The 23,385-nt window shown below is 45.6% G+C and overlaps 1 protein-coding gene across 1 annotated transcript; it reads left to right on the top strand.

Annotated features, from left to right (window-relative positions):
* Positions 1-8,649: 8,649 nt before the first annotated feature.
* LOC124555850 lies at positions 8,650-9,477 on the top strand. The gene has a single exon (XM_047129915.1). It carries the CDS (start codon positions 8,650-8,652, stop codon positions 9,475-9,477), a length of 828 nt encoding a protein of 275 aa, XP_046985871.1.
* The last annotated feature ends 13,908 nt before the right edge of the window (positions 9,478-23,385 follow it).

Consider the following 23,385-nt stretch of genomic DNA (forward strand, 5'->3'; position numbering starts at 1 on the left):
TAGTTATGGGCACTGGAATCTGGCTAAAGCCAGAGGTAACATCAGCCAATTTTTTGTGAAGAACCTAATGGTGTTCCAAAAGGATTGGCTAAACACAGTTGGTGGTGCCACGTTTGTCACACTTAGACGTAATTTAACTTCTTGTGAAACTGAAGTAGATAGCTCCTGTGAGTAAGTATGAGCAGAGTTCATTCTTAGCAAATAACATAAAATAATAATTGGACCCTTTTACCGACCTCAAAATTCAGATGATACAATTGCTGAAAGGTTCAAAGGAAACTTGAGTTTAATTCCAAGCACTTACCCCACTCAAATAATTATAGTTCGTTGTGATCTTAATTTACTCTCAATATGCTGGCAAAAATTCGTCTTTAAATCTAGAGGTATGCATAAAACATTATCAGAAATTGTACTAAACGCATTATCTGAAAATTATTTCAAGCAGTTAGTTCATGAGCCCATGCGAGTAGTAAAACGCACTTGACCTCTTAGCAACAAATAATCCCGAGCTAATAACCAGCATCTAAATGGGTACAGGAATTAGTCAACACAGGGTTGTTATAGTGAGACTAAGTATTGAAACCCCAACTCTTGCAAAAAGTAATGAAAAATATACATATTCAAAAAAACAGATAAAAATTCATTTGACACCTTCCCGTAGGCCAATCTCCACTCCTTCCGAATTAAAAATGTAAGTGTAGATCAGATGTGGCTTGAATTCAAAGAAATAGTATTGAGAGAAGTTTAGAAATTTATACCAAATAAATTAACAAAATGTAATGCAGACTTCAATGTAAAATGCTTATAATGGTTTCCACAATGAAACTTTGTTTTCAAACTGGGAGAAAATCCAATGAGATTCTCATTATACATGAAGTACGCTAGAGGCAAGACATAATGTCTTCTCTGCAAGGTAGCATTGGAAATACTATTGATGACAGTGCTGTGAAAGCAGAGTTACTTAACACAGCCTTCTGAAATTCCTTCACGAAAGAAAGTGAAGTAAATATTCCAGAATTCAAATCAAGAACAGCTGCCAACGTGAGTAATGTAAACGTAGACAGGAGGAGGAAATTACTGTTTAACGTCCCGTCGACAATGAGGTCATTAGAGACGGAGCACAAGCTCAAATTAGGGAAGGATGGGGAAGGAAATCGGCCATGCCCTTTCAAAGGAACCATCCTGGCATTTGCCTGAAGTGATGTAGGGAAATCACGGAAAACCTAAATCAGGATGGCCGGGCGTGGGATTTAACCGTCGTCCTCCCGAATGCGAGTCGAGTGTGCTAACCACTGCGTCACCTCGCTCGGTAAATGTAGACATCCTCAGAGTAGTGAAAGAACTTGGAGCACCTCTTCTGGTCCACACTGTATACCAGTTAGGTTCCTTTCAGAGTATGCTGATACAATGGGAAGGGAAGAAGGAGTGGGAGGGAGAGGAACCCATGCTGGAGACACTAGGGTGGGAGCTCTACCCCAAACGACTCATGCTATGGAAACAGAACTTAGAAAGGAAGGTCAAATCCTATGGAGGACAAAAAATAAAATAAAATAATGTAAAATTTAAAATAAAACAACATAAAATAAGGAGAGAGAAAAGGGAGAGTGGAAACATGAGACATAAAAGGAACTGCAAAACCAAGGGAATAGCTGGGTCATCATAAAGCGAGCACCTAGGGAGAAAGGTGGCAGGAAGGTGGGAAGCTAGGATGGGAAGGAGTGGATTTAGGAAACAAAAGGCAGCACAAGAGAGAAGAAAGGCTGCAATAGGTCAGCACCTTGTGCGTGCCACAAATGTACCCACAAAAGAGTTGTGGGCCACCTGGGGGATCTAACAAACAGGAGTTAGATTGTACTGTTTGAGGAAGACACACCTCTGATGGGTAATTCACTGTTCAGCACACAGTGCGAGCAATTGTATGGCACCAATGCAACTGTCACAGGATCTTATTAGACAGTAAGTACCACCCGGGTAAACATTTTTCAGTGTATATTTTCTTTGCATACCATGATACACTGAGCACAATAATACCATTATACCACAGAAATAACAGCACTGTCAGATAAAAATATACTTTGCAAGTTGTAGTCATGAGTGGAGAAAAGTAAACAGAACTGAAGTGATGAATGATATTGCTATCGATTACTGTAGCACAGCTCTGATATTGGGAGAATGAATACGTTGTCTAGTTCACATTCACTGCCACTAGAAATCAGGTGTCTTCTGTTTGCTTGGTTACCATCACACAGATATCTGTGTGAGTAGGACTTCACCTTCTGGTTCAATAGCTATTTCACTGCATAAAGACATGTTTAAGGAAAGCTACTGAGCAGCCAAGAGATTTCCCATACATATATACAGTCTTAAAAATGTGATACTCATCTAAAATATTGTTGAATGTATGTACAAAAACCACATATTGGGTGCTGATTTTTTAAATATTAGTCAAATCTGAAACAACTCTGGGCCTCCAAAGAAACCTCCCTTACTGTAAAAAAATGTTCACCACATCTGCTTTCAAATTATGGTTCTTTGCTTGGATCCTAACTGGCCCCCTCTCTCACAGATGACTATTGAAAAGTTGTTCTGTGAGCAAACAACAGTATGGTGTGCAGGCAGCTGGGTAACTGAATACATTTTTGATGCTTGTCACAAAAATAGTAGTTACTGCCTGATTGGGTGTGGTGGAGTGCCTCACTAACTTGAGCACAGAGGTTGAAATGAGGATAATTCTAAATGAGCCTCTAGAAAACCTGATACCCTGATGGTGGTGTGAATCCTTGACCTTGGATCTTACAGTACGATTGTCTAACAGAACCATATACCAATAATCATGCTGTGACTGTACAGAAACACAATAAAACTGGGGGGGGGGGGGGGGGGGGGGGACCTGCACGGTCTGCTCCATACACATGGCATGCAACACATTTGCACCTCACTGACTTTAAAATTTAAAAAGGTTTCCCTCAATTTCAGTTCTGGAACAATAAATAATGGGGATTATTATAAACATTCATTCATTTGCCTGATTAAATCTTAAAACCAGTTTTTCATGCCTATTCCTCCAGTCTCTCTATGGTTATCTGCAGCTGGCATGTATTTGCTGAAAAATTGGAAGATGAATAAAAACTGGAATGTCATCCACAAATAAAAAGCACTTAACAAGGCACATTGCTGTGAGTGCAACTATGATACCTACTTGGGGGCATCATTGGTCCTTCCTTAGAATAAGAAGCGAGATTAAAATTTTCTTGTATAAAAAGATCTGATAAAACATAATTGACTCAGTACCTAAAATTATGTGAGAAGAGGAAGGACCATACAAATACAGTGAGATTGGAGGCATCACGCATATCCCCATACATGTAGTTGTCTGAGGACATTATGCCTCCAAGTAGTATCATAGGTTCTTAAGTTTAAAAAAAAAACGAAGAAACACTTATAGTTATGTGCTGGCTATGTAAGAAACTCTGTTTAGCTGTCTGTAGCAGGGTCAGGTTATTAACAGTGGAGCAACTTCTTCTGTAACAATACTGAAAGTGACTAAGAAACTTCCTGGACTCTAAAATCTGAAAGTAGCAGCATTGAATATTCACTACCACATGTGTCATAGCTGGTGATTGCAACATAGTGATAACTACTTGGATATCTTTGGTCCTTGTCCGTTATAAGAAGTGAGATTAAAATAGTTTCATTCCAAGCAGAAGGAAACTGTTCTGAATAACCGAACACCACCCATTTGGATTTTTTGTGATCTCTCAAAGGCTTTTAATTGTGTAAACCATGAAATTCTGCTAGACAAGCTCAAGTATTGTGGCAAGAGTAGGACAGTGCACAAATGGTTTAATTCGTACCTAACTGGAAGAGTGAAGAAAGTTGAAATAAGCAGTTCTCATAATATGCAAAGATCAGCACATTCCTCAAACTGGGGAACTATCAAGAATGAGGTTCCACAAGGGTCAGTCTTGGGTCCTTCTTAATACATATTAATGACTTGCCATTCTATATTCATGAGGCAAAGTTAGTTCTCTTTGCTGATGATTCAAGTATAGTAATTGCACCTGACAAACAAGAAATAACTGATGAAACTGTCAATAATGTCTTTCAGAAAATTACTAAGTGGTTCCTTGTAAACAGACTCTCACTGAATTTTGATAAGACACAGTACATACAGTTCCGTACAGTTAATGGTATGACGCCATTAAAAAATATAGACCGTAATCAGAAGCATATAGATAAGGTAGAATATTCAAAATTTTTAGGTGTGTCCATTGATGAGAGATTAAACTGGAAGAAACACATTGATGATCTGCTGAAACATTTGTGTTCAGCTACTTATGCAATAAGGGTCATTGCAAATTTTGATGATAAACATCTTAGTAAATTAGCTTACTACGCCTATTTTAACTCATTGCTTGCATATGGCATCATATTTTGGGGTAATTCATCACTGAGGAATAAACTATTTACTGCACAAAAGCGTGTAATCAGAATAATAGCTGCAGTGCACCCAAGATCATCCCGCAGACATTTATTTAAGGATCTAGGGATATTCACCATAGCTTCTCAGTATATACTCTCTTATGAAATTTATTATTAACAACCAAACCCAATTCAATAGTAATAGCAGCGTGCATAACTACAATACTAGGAAAAAGGATGATCTTCACTATTCAAGATTGAATCTAACTTTGGCACAGAAAGGGGCGAATTACACTGCCACTAAAGTCTTTGGTCACTTACCAAATAGTATCAAAAGTCTGACAGATAACCAACAAGAATTTAAGAATAAATTTAAAGAATTTCTGAATGACAACTCCTCCTACTCCATAGAGGAATTTTTAGATATAAATGAAGAAAAAATAAAATAAAAGTATAAATAAAAAAGTTGTATATTAACTTAATTAGGTTGTTAAATTAACTTAATTACGTTGTGTATTGGAAAATTTGATTCGTTCCACATCATTACGAAATATCGGATTCATGATCCAAGGAACTAGTATTAATCTAATCTAATCTAATCATATTAAGTTAAAAAGTTAAAGTAGGATCTCCCTAGCAGCTTCAGTGTGATGCCACAACTTTCTGTGAAGGATATTGTCATGAAGTGGCACCTTGTCACATAATGCAGCCTATGTTGGCTTGAACTTCCACATAGAGAAGGGGCAGTTATAGATTTCTTAACTGCTTCAGTTAAGTCCGAACTGCCCCTCTCAGCAAGCATTTGGTAGCAATAGAAAGCTGGATCTTGACTGGGAGTGACAGTGATTTGAGTTAAATATTCCACTACAGTCTGCACAGTATCTTTCTTGCTGGTTAGGAGACACACATTCTTCATTACAGCATAACAGGGCACCTCCAACCACTACCTGAAATCCTCCCAATGATTTCTCATACATGAGTTAGTTTAGTGTAATGTTTGGTTGAGTTCATGAACCTTTAGTATGATCTCTTTCTGCTCTCCCTATTTCTACAACTGTTCTTTGCCCTACTCACCCCAGAGGCTGTGAGGTCCTCATCAGATATCCAGCACCTCAACCTCTGCAAAACCATGTGCCAGTCCCTGACGAGATGGGGCGGGGGCGCGGGAGAGACGACGAGGGGAGGCAGGGGGGTGGGGGGGGAGAGGCAGGGGGGTGGGGGGGAGAGGCAGGGGGGTGGGGGGGAGAGGCAGGGGGGTGGGGGGGAGAGGCAGGGGGGTGGGGGGGGGAGAGGCAGGGGGGTGGGGGCGGGTGAGGCAGGGGGGTGGGGGCGGGTGAGGCAGGGGGGTGGGGGCGGGTGAGGCAGGGGGGTGGGGGCGGGTGAGGCAGGGGGGTGGGGGCGGGTGAGGCAGGGGGGTGGGGGCGGGTGAGGCAGGGGGGTGGGGGCGGGTGAGGCAGGGGGGTGGGGGCGGGTGAGGCAGGGGGGTGGGGGCGGGTGAGGCAGGGGGGTGGGGGCGGGTGAGGCAGGGGGGTGGGGGCGGGTGAGGCAGGGGGGTGGGGGCGGGTGAGGCAGGGGGGTGGGGGCGGGGGAGGCAGGGGGGTGGGGGCGGGGGAGGCAGGGGGGTGGGGGCGGGGGAGGCAGGGGGGTGGGGGCGGGGGAGGCAGGGGGGTGGGGGCGGGGGAGGCAGGGGGGTGGGGGCGGGGGAGGCAGGGGGGTGGGGGCGGGGGAGGCAGGGGGGTGGGGGCGGGGGAGGCAGGGGGGTGGGGGCGGGGGAGGCAGGGGGGTGGGGGCGGGGGAGGCAGGGGGGTGGGGGCGGGGGAGGCAGGGGGTGGGGGCGGGGGAGGCAGGGGGGGAGGCAGGGGGGTGGGGGGGGGACGCAGGGGGGTGGGGAGGCAGGGGGGTGGGGGGGGGGACGCAGGGGGGTGGGGAGGCAGGGGGGTGGGGGGGGGGCAGAGGCAGGGGGGTTGGGGGGGGGAGAGGCAGGGGGGTTGGGGGGGGGAGAGGCAGGGGGGTGGGGGGGGAGAGGCAGGGGGTGGGGGGGGGGGGGGGAGAGGCAGGGGGTGGGGGGGGGAGAGGCAGGGGGTGGGGGGGGGGGGAGAGGCAGGGGGTGGGGGGGGGGGGAGAGGCAGGGGGTGGGGGGGGGGGGGGGGAGAGGCAGGGTGGGGGGGGGGAGAGGCAGGGTGGGGGGGGGAGAGGCAGGGTGGGGGGGGGGGGAGAGGCAGGGTGGGGGGGGGGGAGAGGCAGGGTGGGGGGGGAGAGGCAATGTGGGGGGGGAGAGGCAGGGTGGGGGGGGGGAGAGGCAGGGTGGGGGGGGGAGAGGCAGGGTGGGGGGGAGAGGCAGGGTGGGGGGGAGAGGCAGGGTGGGGGGGAGAGGCAGGGTGGGGGGGAGAGGCAGGGTGGGGGGGGGAGAGGCAGGGTGGGGGGGGGGGGGGAGAGGCAGGGTGGGGGGGGGGGAGAGGCAGGGTGAGGCAGGGTGGGGGGGGAGGCAGGGTGGGGGGGGAGAGGCAGGGTGGGGGGGGAGAGGCAGGGTGGGGGGGGGAGAGGCAGGGTGGGGGGGGAGAGGCAGGGTGGGGGGGGGGGGGGGAGAGGCAGGGTGGGGGGGGGGAGAGGCAGGGTGGGGGGGGGGGAGAGGCAGGGTGAGGCAGGGTGGGGGGGGAGGCAGGGTGGGGGGGGGAGAGGCAGGGTGGGGGGGGGAGAGGCAGGGTGGGGGGGGAGAGGCAGGGTGGGGGGGGAGAGGCAGGGTGGGGGGGGGAGAGGCAGGGTGGGGGGGGAGAGGCAGGGTGGGGGGGGGGGGAGGCAGGGTGGGGGGGGGGGGAGGCAGGGTGGGGGGAGGCAGGAGGGGGGAGGCAGGAGGGGGGGAGGCAGGAGGGGGGGAGGCAGGAGGGGGGAGGCAGGAGGGGGGGGAGGCAGGAGGGGGGGGGAAGGCAGGAGGGGGGGGAGGCAGGAGGGGGGGAGGCAGGAGGGGGGGGAGGCAGGAGGGGCGGGAGGCAGGAGGGGGGGAGGCAGGAGGGGGGGAGGCAGGAGGGGGGGAGGCAGGAGGGGGGGGAGGCAGGAGGGGGGGGAGGCAGGAGGGGGGGAGGCAGGAGGGGGGGGCAGGAGGGGGAGGCAGGAGGGGAGGCAGGAGGGGGAGGCAGGAGGGGGAGGCAGGAGGGGAGGCAGGAGGGGGAGGCAGGAGGGGGAGGCAGGAGGGGGAGGCAGGAGGGGAGGCAGGAGGGGGAGGCAGGAGGGGAGGCAGGATAGGAGACGAGGGGAGGCAGGAGAGGAGACGAGGGGAGGCAGGAGAGGAGACGAGGGGAGGCAGGAGAGGAGACGAGGGGAGGCAGGAGAGGAGACGAGGGGAGGCAGGAGAGGGGACGAGGGGAGGCAGGAGAGGGGACGAGGGGAGACGAGGGGAGGCAGGAGAGGAGAAACGAGGGGAGGCAGGAGAGGAGAAACGAGGGGAGGCAGGAGAGGAGAAACGAGGGGAGGCAGGAGAGGAGAAACGAGGGGAGGCAGGAGAGGAGAAACGAGGGGAGGCAGGAGAGGAGAAACGAGGGGAGGCAGGAGAGGAGAAACGAGGGGAGGCAGGAGAGGAGAAACGAGGGGAGGCAGGAGAGGAGAAACGAGGGGAGGTAGGAGAAACGAGGGGAGGTAGGAGAAACGAGGGGAGGTAGGAGAAACGAGGGGAGGTAGGAGAAACGAGGGGAGGTAGGAGAAACGAGGGGAGGTAGGAGAAACGAGGGGAGGTAGGAGAAACGAGGGGAGGTAGGAGAAACGAGGGGAGGTAGGAGAAACGAGGGGAGGTAGGAGAAACGAGGGGAGGTAGGAGAAACGAGGGGAGGTAGGAGAAACGAGGGGAGGTAGGAGAAACGAGGGGAGGTAGGAGAAACGAGGGGAGGTAGGAGAAACGAGGGGAGGTAGGAGAAACGAGGGGAGGTAGGAGAGACGACGGAGGAGGAGGGAGAGGAGGAGGAAGAGAATGTTAATAATGCCCAACAGCCTCAAAGCCTGTGCATGCCTCGTGTTAATGAGAATGTGTTGAAAGTGGATGATGTTTTGGACCCAGACCAATATATCATTGTGTGATAGGAGAACAGCATAACATACTACAAAATGTATTGCATTAAAGTCTCGCTGAACGTTTGGCAATGAGTAAGGTCTGCCTGTACATCATTCTATAGATGCTATCGAATGAACAAAACGATGTTCATTTAAAAATTTCACGTTATCTTTTGGATTGCTGTGAAAATGACAAATTATTTGAGCAATATAATAACATGGTACAAAACACGGGTTTTTGAATACAGCCCTGAATCTAAAGGACAAAGTGCAAGTAAGACACAAAGTGCAAGTAAGACACAAAGTGCAAGTAAGACACAAAGTGCAAGTAAGACACAAAGTGCAAGTAAGACACAAAGTGCAAGTAAGACACAAAGTGCAAGTAAGACACAAAGTGCAAGTAAGACACAAAGTGCAAGTAAGACACAAAGTGCAAGTAAGACACAAAGTGCAAGTAAGACACAAAGTGCAAGTAAGACACAAAGTGCAAGTAAGACACAAAGTGCAAGTAAGACACAAAGTGCAAGTAAGACACAAAGTGCAAGTAAGACACAAAGTGCAAGTAAGACACAAAGTGCAAGTAAGACACAAAGTGCAAGTAAGACACAAAGTGCAAGTAAGACACAAAGTGCAAGTAAGACACAAAGTGCAAGTAAGACACAAAGTGCAAGTAAGACACAAAGTGCAAGTAAGACACAAAGTGCAAGTAAGACACAAAGTGCAAGTAAGACACAAAGTGCAAGTAAGACACAAAGTGCAAGTAAGACACAAAGTGCAAGTAAGACACAAAGTGCAAGTAAGACACAAAGTGCAAGTAAGACACAAAGTGCAAGTAAGACACAAAGTGCAAGTAAGACACAAAGTGCAAGTAAGACACAAAGTGCAAGTAAGACACAAAGTGCAAGTAAGACACAAAGTGCAAGTAAGACACAAAGTGCAAGTAAGACACAAAGTGCAAGTAAGACACAAAGTGCAAGTAAGACACAAAGTGCAAGTAAGACACAAACTCTTCCCTGAAGTCAAAAAAGGTAAGGATGATGAAATCCCAAGTGAAGTTGGTACTCTTCATCTTTTTCCACACCAAAGGCATTGGCCACTTGGAGTTCGTGCCACAGGGACAAACTGTCAATAGCCAATTTAGTTTGAAGTTCTTGAAAGGCTCAAAAACCAAGTGCTTCATGTCAGGAAGGATACCAATGGAAACTAGTGACTCCATCACAACAATTCACTGTCTGATACCACCTTCCTGGCCAGCTATGGTGTTGCAATGCTGCCGCAGCCACTATACAGTCTCAATCTGGTACCAGCAGACTTCTTTTTGTTTCCTTGAATAAACAGAAGCTTAAGGGACCATAAGTTTGCAATGGCAGGTGCTGTGCAAGCCACTGTGATGAGGTATCTGAAGGTGGTTCCTATCAACATGTTTCAGGTAGCTTATTAGAACTGGTAGAATCACTGAAAAAAGTGTATTGAAGCCCAAAGGTGTTATTTTTGAGGAACACAAACATCTGTACTCTTATTTCCAATAAACTGTTCTTTATGGATTTATTCAGCTTGTCCTCTGCGCACGCCCTGCATATCCTCATTTCCAAATAGGGATTTTTCTTTTAATCTTGATCTCCAGGATTTTCTTCTGGTTTTGAAAAGGTTGGAAGTAATTGCCCCAAACGGAATGATTACCTTTTCAGTTCATGTAAAGCAGAGGAGCTGTACAACAATCCAATCTCCGTTCATACCTTGACCCCACTTTCCACAAGTTGTAATCTGTTCCATACTGCTGGTTGAAACATTGCAGTAATATGGGAGAATGGTCCCACTCTTAGGCAGTTGAATTGCACTGTAATATGCTTCAGAATGAATTAGTGTGTCTTTTCTGATTCACAGTTACTCTAAATCTACATCCATTAGGACCCTATGAGTTGAATCATTCCTGCTAGAATTCAGAGCTTTGAGAAGTTATGTCACAATTGAGTAATCCCCAAGAACTTTTGTCATCTTAAACAGTTCAGTCTGGATGACATGACAGTTTCCACTGGTAATGTGCCACTCCTTAAGCACTTGACAAATGTTAGTGTGCCTGTTACAGTGTGTAACACTTCATGTACATAGAAAGGTGACACTTTTTTAGTACTTCCCTCCTGTCTTAACACTCAGAGGCACATTCTGAGACATGGTAAGTATCCTGTTCCTAAATTGAACCATAGACCTTGCCGTTGGTAGGGAGGCTTGCGTGCTTCAGTGATACAGATAGCCTTATCATAGGTGCAACCACAATGGAGGGGTATCTGTTGAGAGGCCAGACAAACATGTGGTCCTGAAGAGGGGCAGCAGCCTTTTCAGTAGTTGCAGGGGCAACAGTCAGGATGATTGACTGATCTGGCCTTGTAACACTAACCAAAATAGCTTTGCTGTGCTGGTACTGCGAACGGCTGAAAGCAAGGGGAAACTACAGCCATAATTTTCCCTGAGGGCATGCAGCTTTACTGTATGGTTAAATACAATAATGTCCTCTTGGGTAAAATATTCCGGAGGTAAAATAGTCCCCCATTCGGATCTCTGGGCGGGGACTACTCAAGTGGACATCGTTATCAGGAGAAGAAAACTGGCATTCTACGGATCGGAGCGTGGAATGTCAGATCCCTTAATTGATTAGATTAGATTAGATTAGAAAATTTAAAAAGCAAAATGGATAGGTTAAAGCTAGATATAGTGGGAATTAGTGAATTTCGGTGGCAGGAGGAACAAGACTTCTGGTCAGGTTATTACACGGTTATAAATACAAAATCAAACAGGGGTAATGCAGGAGTAGGTTTAATAATGTATAAAAAAATAGTAGTGCGGGTAAGCTACTACAAACAGCATAGTGAACTCATTATTGTGGCCAAGTTGGACACGAAGCCCACGCCTAATACAGTAGTACAAGTTTATATGCCAACTAGCTCTGCAGATGATGAAGAAATTGATCAAATGTATGATGAGATAAAAGAAATTATTCAGGTAATGAAGAGAGACGAAAATTTAATAGTAATGCATGACTGGAATTCGAGAGTAGGAAAAGGGAGAGAAGGAAACATAGTAGGTGAATATGGATTGGGGGTTAGAAATGAAAGAGGAAGCCGCCTGGTAGAATTTTGCACAGAGAATAACTTAATCATAGCTAACACTTGGTTCAAGACTCAGAAAAGGAGGTTGTATATGTGAAAGAAGCCTGGAGGTACTGACAGGTTTCAGATAGATTATATAATGGTTAAGAGAGAGATTTAGGAACCAGGTTGTAAATTTTAAGACATTTCCAGGAGCAGATGTGGACTCTGACTACAATCTATTTGTTATGAACTGTAGATTAAAACTGAAGAAACTGCAAAAAGGTGGGAATTTAAGGAGATGGGACCTGGATAAACTGACTAAACCAGAGGTTTTACAGAGTTTCAGGGAGAGTTTAAGGGGAAAATTGTTATGAATGGGGGAAAGAAATACAGTAGAAGAAGAATGGGTAGCTCTGAGGGATGAAGTAGTGAATGCAGCAGAGGATCAAGTAGGTAAAAAGAGAAGGGCTAGTAAAAATCCTTGGGTAACGGAAGAAATATTGAATTTAATTGAGGAAAGGAGAAAATATAAAAATGCAGTAAATGAAGCAGGCAAAAAGGAATACAAACGTCTCAAAAATGAGATTGACAGGAAGAGCAAAATGGCTAAGCAGGGGTGGCTAGAGGACAAATGTGAGGCTGTAGAGGCTTATCTCACTAAGGTAAGATAGATACTGCCTACAGGAAAATTAAGGATAGCTTTGGAGAAAAGAGAACCGCTTGCATGAATATCAAGAGCTCAAATGGAAACCCAGTTCTAAACAAAGAAGGGAAAGCGGAAGGGGGAAGGAGTGTATAGAGGGTCCATACAAGGGCGATTTACTTGAGGACAATATTATGGAAATGGAAGAGGATGTAGATTAAGATGAAATGGGAAATATGATGCTGCGTGAACAGTTTGACAGAGCACTGAAAGACCTGAGTCGAAACAAGGCCCCGGGAGTAGACAACATTCCATTAGAACTACTGACGGCCTTGGGAGAGCCAATCCTGACAAAACTCTACCATCTGGTGAGCAAGATGTATGAGACAGGCGAAATACCCTCATACTTCAAGAAGAATATAATAATTCCAATCCCAAAGAAAGCAGGTGTTGACAGATGTGAAAATTACCGAACTATCAGTTTAATATGTCACAGCTGCAAAATACTAATGCAAATTCTTTATAGACGAATGAAAAAACTGGTAGAAGCCGACCTCAGGGAAGATCAGTTTGGATTCTGTAGAAATGTTTGAACACATGAGGCAATACTGACCCTACGACTTATCTCAGAAAGGCAAACCTACGTTTCTAGCATTTGTAGACTTAGAGAAAACTTTTGAAAATGTTGACTGGAATACTCTCTTTCAAATTCAAAAGTTGGCAGGGGTAAAATACAGGGAGAGAAAGACCATTTACAATTTGTACAGAAACCAGATGGCAGTTATAAGAGTCGAGGGACTTGAAAGGGAAGCAGTGGTTGGGAAGTGAGTGAGACAGGGTTGTAGCCTCTCCCAGACGTTATTCAATCTGTATATTGAGCAAGTAGTAAAGTAAATAAAAGAAAACTTCAGAGTAGGTATTAAAATACATGGAGGAGAAATAAAAACTTTGAGGTTCACCGATGACATTGCAATTCTGTCCAAGGCAACAAAGGACTTGGAAGAGCAGTTGAACGGAATGGACAATGTCTTGAAAGGAGGATATAAGATGAACTTCAACAAAAGCAAAACGAAAATAGTGGAATGTAGTCGAATTAGGTCGGGTGATGCAGAGGGAATTAGATTAGGAAATGAGACAATTAAAGTAGTAAAGGAGTTTTGCTATTTGGGGAGCAAAATAACTGATGAGCTTCGAAGTAGAGAGGGTATACAATGTGGACTGGCAATGGCAAGGAATGTGTTTCTGAAAAAGAGAAATTTGTTAACATTGAGTATAGATTTAAGTGTCAGGAAGTCGTTTCTGAAACTATTTGTATGGAGTGTAGCCATGTATGGAAGTGAAACATGGACGATAAATAGTTTGGACAAGAAGAGAATAGAAGCTTTCGAAGTGTGGTGCTACAGAAGAATGCTAAAGATTAGATGGGTAGATCACATAAGTAATGAGGAAGTATTTAATAGAACTGGGGAGAAGAGGAGTTTGTGGCACAACTTGACAAGAAGAAGGGACCAGTTAGTGGGACATGTTTTGAGGCATCAAGGGATCACAAATTTAGCATTGGAGGGCAGTGTGGAGGGTATAAATTGTGGAGGGAGACCAAGAGATGAATACACGAAGCAGATTCAGAAGGATGTAGGTTGCAGTAAGTACTGGGAGATGAAGAAGTTTGCACAGGATATAGTAGCATGGAGAGCTGCATCAAACCAGTCTCAGGACTGAAGACACCAACACCAACACCAACAACAACAACAACAACAACAACAACTGGAATTATCTTAAGAGAAGTAGCTTGTGTTGGGCTTTCTGAAGCCTTTTTTGCTAACTGGGTTTTGTTATCCCCAGAGAGTACATCCATCCTGTTGGGAGCATTGCTTTGTTTTGAATGCATTTTTGTCGTTTTATGGCCAGCTATGGAAACAAGTGTCCACACAGACAGATGGTAAACCTTAAAACTGGGTTTTGGCAGGCTCCCCAGCAGTTGCTCACTGTTGTGCTTCAACAGTTATGCAACTCACTGGCATGCAGCACACCTTGAGATTTTTTTTTAAATTTTTGTATAATGGTTTGTATTATCCTTATGTTTTGGGTGGTAAACTGTGCTCCCAGTTCCCTATGACATACAATATTCCACTGATGTGCCCCATGATGCAAACTGAAGTATATGCAGAGCGTACTGTTACAGAAGGCTGGCAACACACACCAGTCCCCAGTTCAGGAAAACTGGGTTTGTCAAACCCATGCTGAGCCAATTAAGACAGATATCTCTGAGAAAGATTTGGGGAACACTTGAGGCTTTTAGAACATGACGGATGTTGCAAGCATTACCCCAGTGAGAATCTGACTTATCAGTGTGTTAATCATTTTCTACATGAGAACTGTGTGATGTGCAGTAGACAGAAGACGGGGAATCAACCTACATTTGTAGCAATACATCACCAATAGCACTTTGTGGCATGGCTAGTGTTATTTACAGAACATCTGAATGCAGCTGAAAACAATATGGATGAATCTCTCCAGTCCTATCAGCCACCACAAAAGAAAGGCTGATCACAAACAAATCAAGGATGAGGACCATTGACTGTGCAACTAAACTGATGAAGTGCCACATATATTGATCAGTCAGTCTTCAAGTAACATCCAGCTGATGGGCTCCCAGTGTAGCCAAATTACAGCCGAACTGTATCAGTGAAAAATGTGAGTAGTAAAAGTGATTTTTTACTTCCAAATAAGCAGCCAATAAATCAATTTTAAATGTGTTTCTCCATTTTTAGTCACTGTGGAGAATATAACTAAAATATGTATGCTACATTTGATGGCAATTGGGAGAACAATCAGAGAGCATGGTAGTAACAAAGGGAATATCATATTCACCATTTCATCATCAAGGAGAAAAATAATTAAAGCTGAAACACTGAGTATTGCAACCACAAATGCTCTAATTTGAGCATCGTTTCAGTGTCTATAAAAATGTCATCTTCAGAAGGATATTAGTGTCAGTTGGGTTAAATGTCACAGCAGGGGACACAAAAAACAGTCAAATGGGTCAGTATAATATAAAATTTCTAATACATGATATTAAAAATTTGCCCAATGTGGTGGTATTAATTGATTTATACTTCACCTGTGTACAGCTTACACACCAACATCACGTAAGTGACGCTTGGGCCAAGGAAAGCTTCCAGTGAAAGGGGGCACTGTTTTCAGAATTTTAAAATTCTTATCTGTACACATCTCAAAGGCTGTTTTTAAACATGACGTCTCTTTTTTTATGAAAACACAACTACTGTAATGAGCTTTCTTAAAATGCTGCAGAATTGGCTTTTTCCATAACTTCAGGAGGAATCTGATGACTTTTCCCAACAGGCTGCAGCTCCACAGCACTGGCACGACATACATACATCACGCACTACATACATACATCAGTTTCTGAATGACACACTGCCTCAACACTGGTTAGGGCACATGAAACCCCGAGACACTGTCTTGTATTCTTGGCCTCCAAGATCATCAGACATGACCTCATTAGATTTTTTCTTCACTGGATATGTGAAGGAAAGTGTGTTCATCTCCCCTTTACATTGTGACATAGAAGTAGTGAAGAACAGAACAACAGCCTCCGTAACTTCTGCAAAAGCAGGTCCATTGTGTAAAGTTTATGACAAATTTAGCTGTTGTCTAGATGTTGCCCATACTGCTGCTGGTGAACACATGGAGTATTTTTAATATCATAGCTATAACATCAAGATTTTGTGAGTATTTTGCAATTGATCCCATGTTTGTAGTATGTTATTATCAATAAATATCAAATTTTCTAATCAGACCATTCTTTTTGAATCACCCTATCTATCTACATTCAGTTTTTGGATTGCAGGCTCTTTTAATAACAAAACAAAACAAATTTGATCATTAACATTTTGCATTACATCTCATATACACCTCCACAGATTCCACATCATAAAAGACATTTTTATATTCTTGCAGAGAAGAGGATGAAACAGATGACATTTTTTTGCAAGTTCCAGATGACATGCAATTAATGTACCACTTACAGATGACTTTTTTGTGTGCCCATGTGCTCTCACTGTTCTCTCCATACAGGATGCAGGACACATTTGTTAAAAGCAATTATGATTCCACAGAGGGAATGGTTTAGAGCCACCTTAATTTGAGCTAGCTTACTTCATCACCACCTTGGTGCCCTCACTCACAGTGTGCTTCACCTGCTTACCCAGCAGCAGAAGCCACACAGCAGTCTGGATCTCATAGGATGTGATGATTAAGCAGTCACTTAGTGCACCAGGTATGATGTCTCCACTGCAGTGTGCTCAAAAATGTCATTCACGAAGCTGTTCATGATGCTTACTATCTTTGACAAGGTGCCAGTGTCAGGATGTGCCTGCTTTAGCACCTTGTAAATGTAGATGGCATAGCTCTCCTTCCTCTTTTGCTTCATCTTCTTACCTTTTGGAATGTTGTTCTACACCTTGCCAGCTTTCCCACTATTCTTTGGTAGCATGTCATAGGTACAAGCAACAGCAGCAGCTGTTCAGATTAGACAATAAACTCCTCCCTAAGTGGTGTGTGTGTGTGTGTGTGTGTCCAACACACAACACACACACAACACACACACACACACACACACACACACACACACACGCGCACACACCCCTGGTGGCTCTCTATGGTGTAAAGACCAATAAACAACATAAAATCAAATTCATCAGACAACTTGAGATCCTCAAGGCTGTTTGCGGATTCATTAGATGGTTTGGAGTGAAAGGGATTAAACTGCAAGGTCAATGGTCCTTTCATCCATTAAGTGGCAAACCAGGAGTGGTTGTCAAAGGAAGGAGGTGAAAGGCAAATCCTGGAAAGCTGAAGTGTAACTAAACAAAATTAATAAAAGAAAACATGCAGAGATAAAAGACCAGAAAAAAGACAGCAAAGGCAAGATGTTAAAAGATTAGTCAAGACAAGGCATTAAAATCAAGATATAATAAAAAGATTAGAAAGGTGGAAAGGGTAGAGACCAGGCTGGGCAACCAAGCAAGGGCCATCAAGGGACCCCAGGGGAGGGAGAGGTGGGGAAGGGAGCAGGAGAGGGGTGCCCTATCAATCTCTCAGGTGCTCAATGAGGCCACAAAGTCTTACCTTACAGTGATGAATACAAACCACCTTTGTGGGCAAAATGTAACACCAAGTCAAATGCTTTTGCATCATCTGCTAGCACCACGGGTAGCATGTCATGACTATTAATATGCCACCTCAAAGCAACCAAATTAGGGCAGAGTATGGGTAAGTGGATCAACATCATGTGAGGTCCACTTCAGCTGTGAGGGGGGATTCTCATATCACAGAATGTGGTGGACACAGATCATTCAAGGGTGGCCAATGCAGAGTTGACAGAGGACTGTGGATTCCCTGTGAGAAGCACACATGGAAAACTGCCACATGGTCATGGTCTCCTTAATTGTCCTCAGTTTGTTTTGGAAGATCAGGGCAGACCATTCTGAGTTTGAGACACCCAGTAATTGATGGCTTATAAATGACTGAAGGTTCAGTTCTCTGACCCCTATTTCCAAAATCAGCATCCAGGTGGCCAGCTTGGCCAAACAGTCAGGTCGTTTATTTCCTGAAATCCCAACATGACCGGGGGTCAAAACAAAAATGACTGGCTGTCCAGTTTGATGGTCAGAGACAAGATTCTGGATAGCCGTAACCAGTAGGTGAGGAGAGTAGCATTGGCCTATAACCTGAAGGCTGCTAAGAGTGTCACTACAGATTAGTGTACTCTTGCCACTGTAGAAATGAAAATGGCCAAGGGCTAGTTTAATGGCCATCAATTCAGCAGTGAAGACACTGCAGGCATTTGACAGAGAATAGAGTTTGCTGCACTATAAATGTGTATAGACAAAGCCTGTACATCTGTTGACTGTTGAGACATCAGTGAATACCACTTCTGAACCCAGATATGTCTCCAGGACAGAAAAGAACAGTCAACAAAAATCATGGTGTCAACAAAACTTTTTGGATCAAAGGAGACTTCAAGACAAATCTGAGGTTGTGGCATAAGCCATGGGGTCAGATGCTATGTCTCCCTGATGAGAGTTGACAGTGGGGAAGTTTCAGTTCCAGAAAGACACTGGAGATGTGCAGCAATTGTAAACTGAGCTCTGGGTCACTGTTGTGGGAGCTCGAGCTCCCTTCCAGGAAAGAGGACACGGCAGTTGGGATGTTCAGAGAAGCTACTAACACCTGTACCATAATTTAGCAGCTATTGTTGGTGCCTGATAGGTAATGGAAGGTCTCCAGCCTTGACTAGTAGGCTGTTCACAAGGCTGCTGTCACAAGTTCGACCCCACAATGATGAATGGGATCCAGTATGTGCAGTGCTAAGGGTGATGCTGAACCATATTCAAGACTCTCATAACCAAGACTTCCAAGGACAGACTCAGGGCTTTGTAGAGTCCAAAAAGATAGAGCATTTTGCACCCCAGCTAGTGTTACTCAGGCAGCAAAGTGTACTGAAGTGTCACCAGCACTTTTGATTAAGTTGGTGAAGGTGGAGAAAGTGACATCAGGTGGGAATCAAGGACCAGTCCCAAACATTTGTGTGTCAAAACTACTAGAAGTAATTGATTTTCTAGGTAAAGCTCTGGGTTTAGATGGGCAACAGAAATGCACGACATGAGTATTGGTGGCTGAAAACCAAAAGCCATGGGTGAGAGTCCATGACTGTGCCTTCTGTATGGCACCCTGTAGGTGACGCTCAGCAGTATCCATTCTAGAAGAGTAATAATAAAAGCAAAAATCGTCAGCATACAAGGAGGATGAAACCAAAAACTCCACAGTCACCACTACATCATTGATGGCCACCAGAAAGAAGGAGACACTCAGTACAGAGCCCTGTGCGACCCTGTTTTCTTGGATATGGGAGCTACTGAGTGAAGCACTCACTTGAACCCAGAATGTATGGTGTGACAGGAATTTCTTGACAAAAATGGGGAGTGGGCCCTGGAGACCCCACTCATGTAATCTAGCAAGGATGTGGCGATACCATATCTTGTCCTAAGTCTTCTATAGGTCAACAAAAACAGAAATGAGATGCTGATGATGCGCAAAGACTGTCTGGATTGTGGGCTCCAGGTGAACGAAATTTTCAGCAGTGGAATGGCCTTTGCAAGAACTCCCCTGAGATGCAACTGAAAGACCTAAGACTTAGGGAGCCAACACATGCACTTGTTCACCATGAATTCAAGCAATTTACAGAGAACATTGGTAAGGCTGATTGGGCAGTAACTGTCCATCTTTAGGGGTTCTTCCACAGTTTCAGTACCAGAACTACCATGCTTTCTCACCACTGAGATAGGAATTCATCCTCATTCCAGATCCAGTTGAAGAGGGCAAGGATATCATGCTGACAATCCACTACAAGATGTTTCACCATTTGGTTGTGGATGTGGTCTGACCCTGGGGCTGGATCAGGGCACTGGACTTGGGCAATGGATGGTTACCATTCAATTAAGGGAGCATTATATGGCTCCAAGTGCTGGGTAGTAAAAGATACATGCATTAGATCCATCCACTGTTTTACAACCTGAAAGGTGAGATGGTAGTTCTCAGACTCAAATGCATGGCCATAATGCTCAACAAAATATTCAGCAACAGCATATGGATCAGTATAAATGGCACCACCTATGGAAATACTTGGTACACCTGCAGGAGACTGGAGGCTGTAGAGGTGCCTGGTCTTTGCCTATACCTGTGATGGAGAGGTATGTGACCCAATGGTGGAAACATGTTGTTCCCAGGTTTCTTGCTATCATCACTTTAGGGGGTACTGGATGTGGGCATGGGGCCATTTAAAGGCAATCAGGTGTTCCAGTGAACTGTGCTGCTTACACCATTGGAGAGCCCGCCTATGATCTCTAATGGCCACACCAATCTGTGGGGCACACCAATGTACTGTCTTCTGACAGGAGATTCTGAGGAAGAGCGGGTGGTTCAGTTGGCTGCCAAAATAATGGTTGTGATTGTATACTGAACAGCTGCATCAATAATGGTTGTGATTGTATACTGAACAGCTACATCAATATTGCCTTGTGAAGGAGAGCTAAGGACGACAGCAGAGGTGAACCCATCCCAGTCAACATTATGGAGAAGCCAGGTGAGGGTCCAGGAGAGCAACGCTGAGGAAGGGACAGAATGATAGGAAAGTTTTTAGTTTCAATGTTCTCACCATGGCCAGTGGTTATTGTTCCCCCTCACAAAGGGTTATGGGCATTGAAGTCACTGAAGACTAGGAATGGTGGGAGGAGCTGAGAGAGCAATGCAGACAGTACATCCTCAGGCATCACATCATCAGGAGGGATACGAACATTACAGATGGTAAAATCCTGATGTGCCCTTAGCCTCCAAAGGTGTATCAAGAGAGGCCCACACACACACACACACACACACACACACACACACACACACACACACACACACACAAAAACTCCATGCAATAGCCCCTCATAGTTGGTACAAACCTCAGCAGCCACAGAGGGCCGGGGTCCGAGAGTTGCTTGAAACCACGTTTCCTGGATGACAATACAGAATGCAGGGTAAGTACTTAAAAGCTGCTGTAGCTCAGCCAGATGATGAAAAAATCAGTTACAATTCCACTGGAGTATCAGACTGACTGAATAATGTGGGTGCATGAAGTGACCATGAGGAGGGATGAGTAAGATCTAAGATCCTGCAGCACACTGCAAGGGGAGATCTGGCACCTCAGTGGCCACCGGGATCTCTACCTTGGGCACAGAAGGAATACATACAGAGTGTGGCATGGGGACCACTGGGGTTTCCATTGTCTTGAAGGACTTCCATTGTCTTAAAGGACTTCCTTTTGTCTTTCTTGTCCTCCTCCTCCGCCTCCTCCTCCTCCTCCTCAAAAGACAAGGGCTGGGAAGATTTCAGTGACGAAGGAAGAACACAAAGTTCAATGGCCAGCACCCTGTGGTTCCTTTGGCCACTGGCTGGCATCCAGCTGTGGACCAGCAGGAACTGTGGAAGGAAGAGTCCCAAGGGATGTCTTCCTAGCTAGAGAAGCTGGAGGAGGATGAGGCACCTCTGGCTGGAGAATGAGGATTTATGTCGAGCCAGTGCTCCTGAATTGGGTGCAGTGGAAGCACCAGAAGGGCCCCAGCCATTTGGGAAGGAGGGGGGAGGGGGCAGGTAATAGTTGTGGCTCTGAGGACCCCTTGTAAGACATGCAACGGAGGTAAGAACTGTCAACAGAGAAGGCAACAACATTGCGACCATAGTGCAGGATGGTGTCATTCTGGTCCAAGGTCTTATAATTCTGCATTTTCTTCTCCCACTTAAAAGTGGAGCAATCTGGTGAGCAGGAAGAGTGGAGCTTTCACCAGTTTACACGGCTGGGGGAATAGGTGCATGAATATTCGTGTGCAATGGAAGTCCACAATTCCTGCAGACAGGGGTAGCTGTGCAATGGAATGACTTACATCTGAACTTCATACACATGAACCATCTCATAGGAGGAGGAACATAGGGTTTCACATCATACCCACAATCAATCACTTTGTCCAACTCGGGCAACATACCATTCTTGAAAGCCAAGATGAAGGCCTCAGTAGCAACTTTATTTTCCCTTGGTCCCCTATGGATGTGATGGATGGAGTGCACACCCCGTTCTGTAACTGGGCCCACAGCTCAGCGTCACATTGCAGAAGAAGATCAAAGTGAAAAATTATGCCCTTGATCATATTGAGACTCTCGTGGGGAGTGAAAGTAGTGGAAATGTTACACAACTTTTCACAACAGAGGAGCACCTGTGACTGTGCAGGGGATGAATTTTTATCAGGAGGGAAATGCTCTTCATCTCAGGGGTGGCTGCAACCTCTCAATATTTGTCTTTAATGTGTTCAACAAAAAATAAAGGCTTTTGTGATTGAAAAGATGTTCTTGTCGAGCCTGGTAGACCAGGTTTTGGGGGAGGGAGGGGGGGGGGGGAGGATTTTTCTCCTTCTCTTCTGGCCCTGCATTGCTTCCATGGCATGTCCAGAGTAGGAAATGCATTGGGATCTTACTTTTTTGCATCATCCGAGTCATTTCCATTTGAAGAGGCTGCTGAGGCCATGTTATTACTAGCAGAAGTAATTTTCAGTCACTTGATGTGCAAACTATCATCCATGGTGCCACTCAATCTGATTGGGGGCTCTCCCCATGGGCACCACCCAGCCACAGCAATGGCTACCTGGCCAGTAGTCCATTGCTGGGAGTCTGTGTGCTCCATTCATGACAGGCACATGCTCCATAGCATAGTGCATATGGAGCATACAGCACAGCCACCAACAGTGTAATTCCTGCACAGCCAGGGGGCTACCACCATTCAAGTACTTGACAAGAAGTTGACAGGCAAGCCAGTGTTATGTTGAGTAACAGCATGCTAATCAAAAATAGTAGTAAACACAGCTTCTTTTGTTTTTATTCAGACCAACATATCATCAAGGTAAGAAACAGAAGGCTAGTCAGTACAGCACAGAGACATCCAGGTGAGCCACAGAAATTACCAGCCACCCCGCAAGTGTGGAGTGAGGGAGTGAAGCAAAGTGGCCAGTGCACGAGTCACTGGTGCGAACAGTGCCACCATGATGTGGGACAGGAGAAACCATAGGCATGTCCCCTGTACTCTAAGTATACTATGAAAGCTTGGGCTTCATTACATCAATTTTGACAAAATAGTGGTAACAAAGCAAGCCAATAAGGAAAAGCTATCACAAATCCAAGAAAATGCCTAAGGCTAAACAAGGATTTAAGCATCTTTTTGGTTTTGTAATCTTTTCCTTACTGTATATTTGTTTGTTGCACTACTGTGTGGGCAACGTAATTTGCTCTTGAATCTGGATTCATCATGTAGACTTTCCATACATGTGCTCATTTTGTTACTCATATTCCGTCAAGACTGATGTAATGAATCTTTAACTTTCATACTACACTTGGAATTTAGGCAGTGTGGTCTTTGTTTCTTTCATCCCATGTCATGGTGGTGCTCTTTGTCCTGACAACTTGTGTACCACACTCTTTGCTTCACCACCTCACTCCAGACTTGCTGTGCAGCCAGTAACTGCTGCAGCTCACCTGGATGGTTCTGTGTTGTAATGATTAGTTAGTAAGCCTTCTGCTCCTTGC

Source organism: Schistocerca americana, chromosome X (assembly GCF_021461395.2).
Source record: "Schistocerca americana isolate TAMUIC-IGC-003095 chromosome X, iqSchAmer2.1, whole genome shotgun sequence".
NCBI classification, from domain to species: Eukaryota; Metazoa; Arthropoda; class Insecta; order Orthoptera; family Acrididae; genus Schistocerca; species Schistocerca americana.

Excerpts from the sequence above, each read along its gene's own strand:
- LOC124555850 (XM_047129915.1), top strand. The coding sequence starts at position 8,650 with ATGACAAATTATTTGAGCAATATAATAACATGGTACAAAACACGGGTT.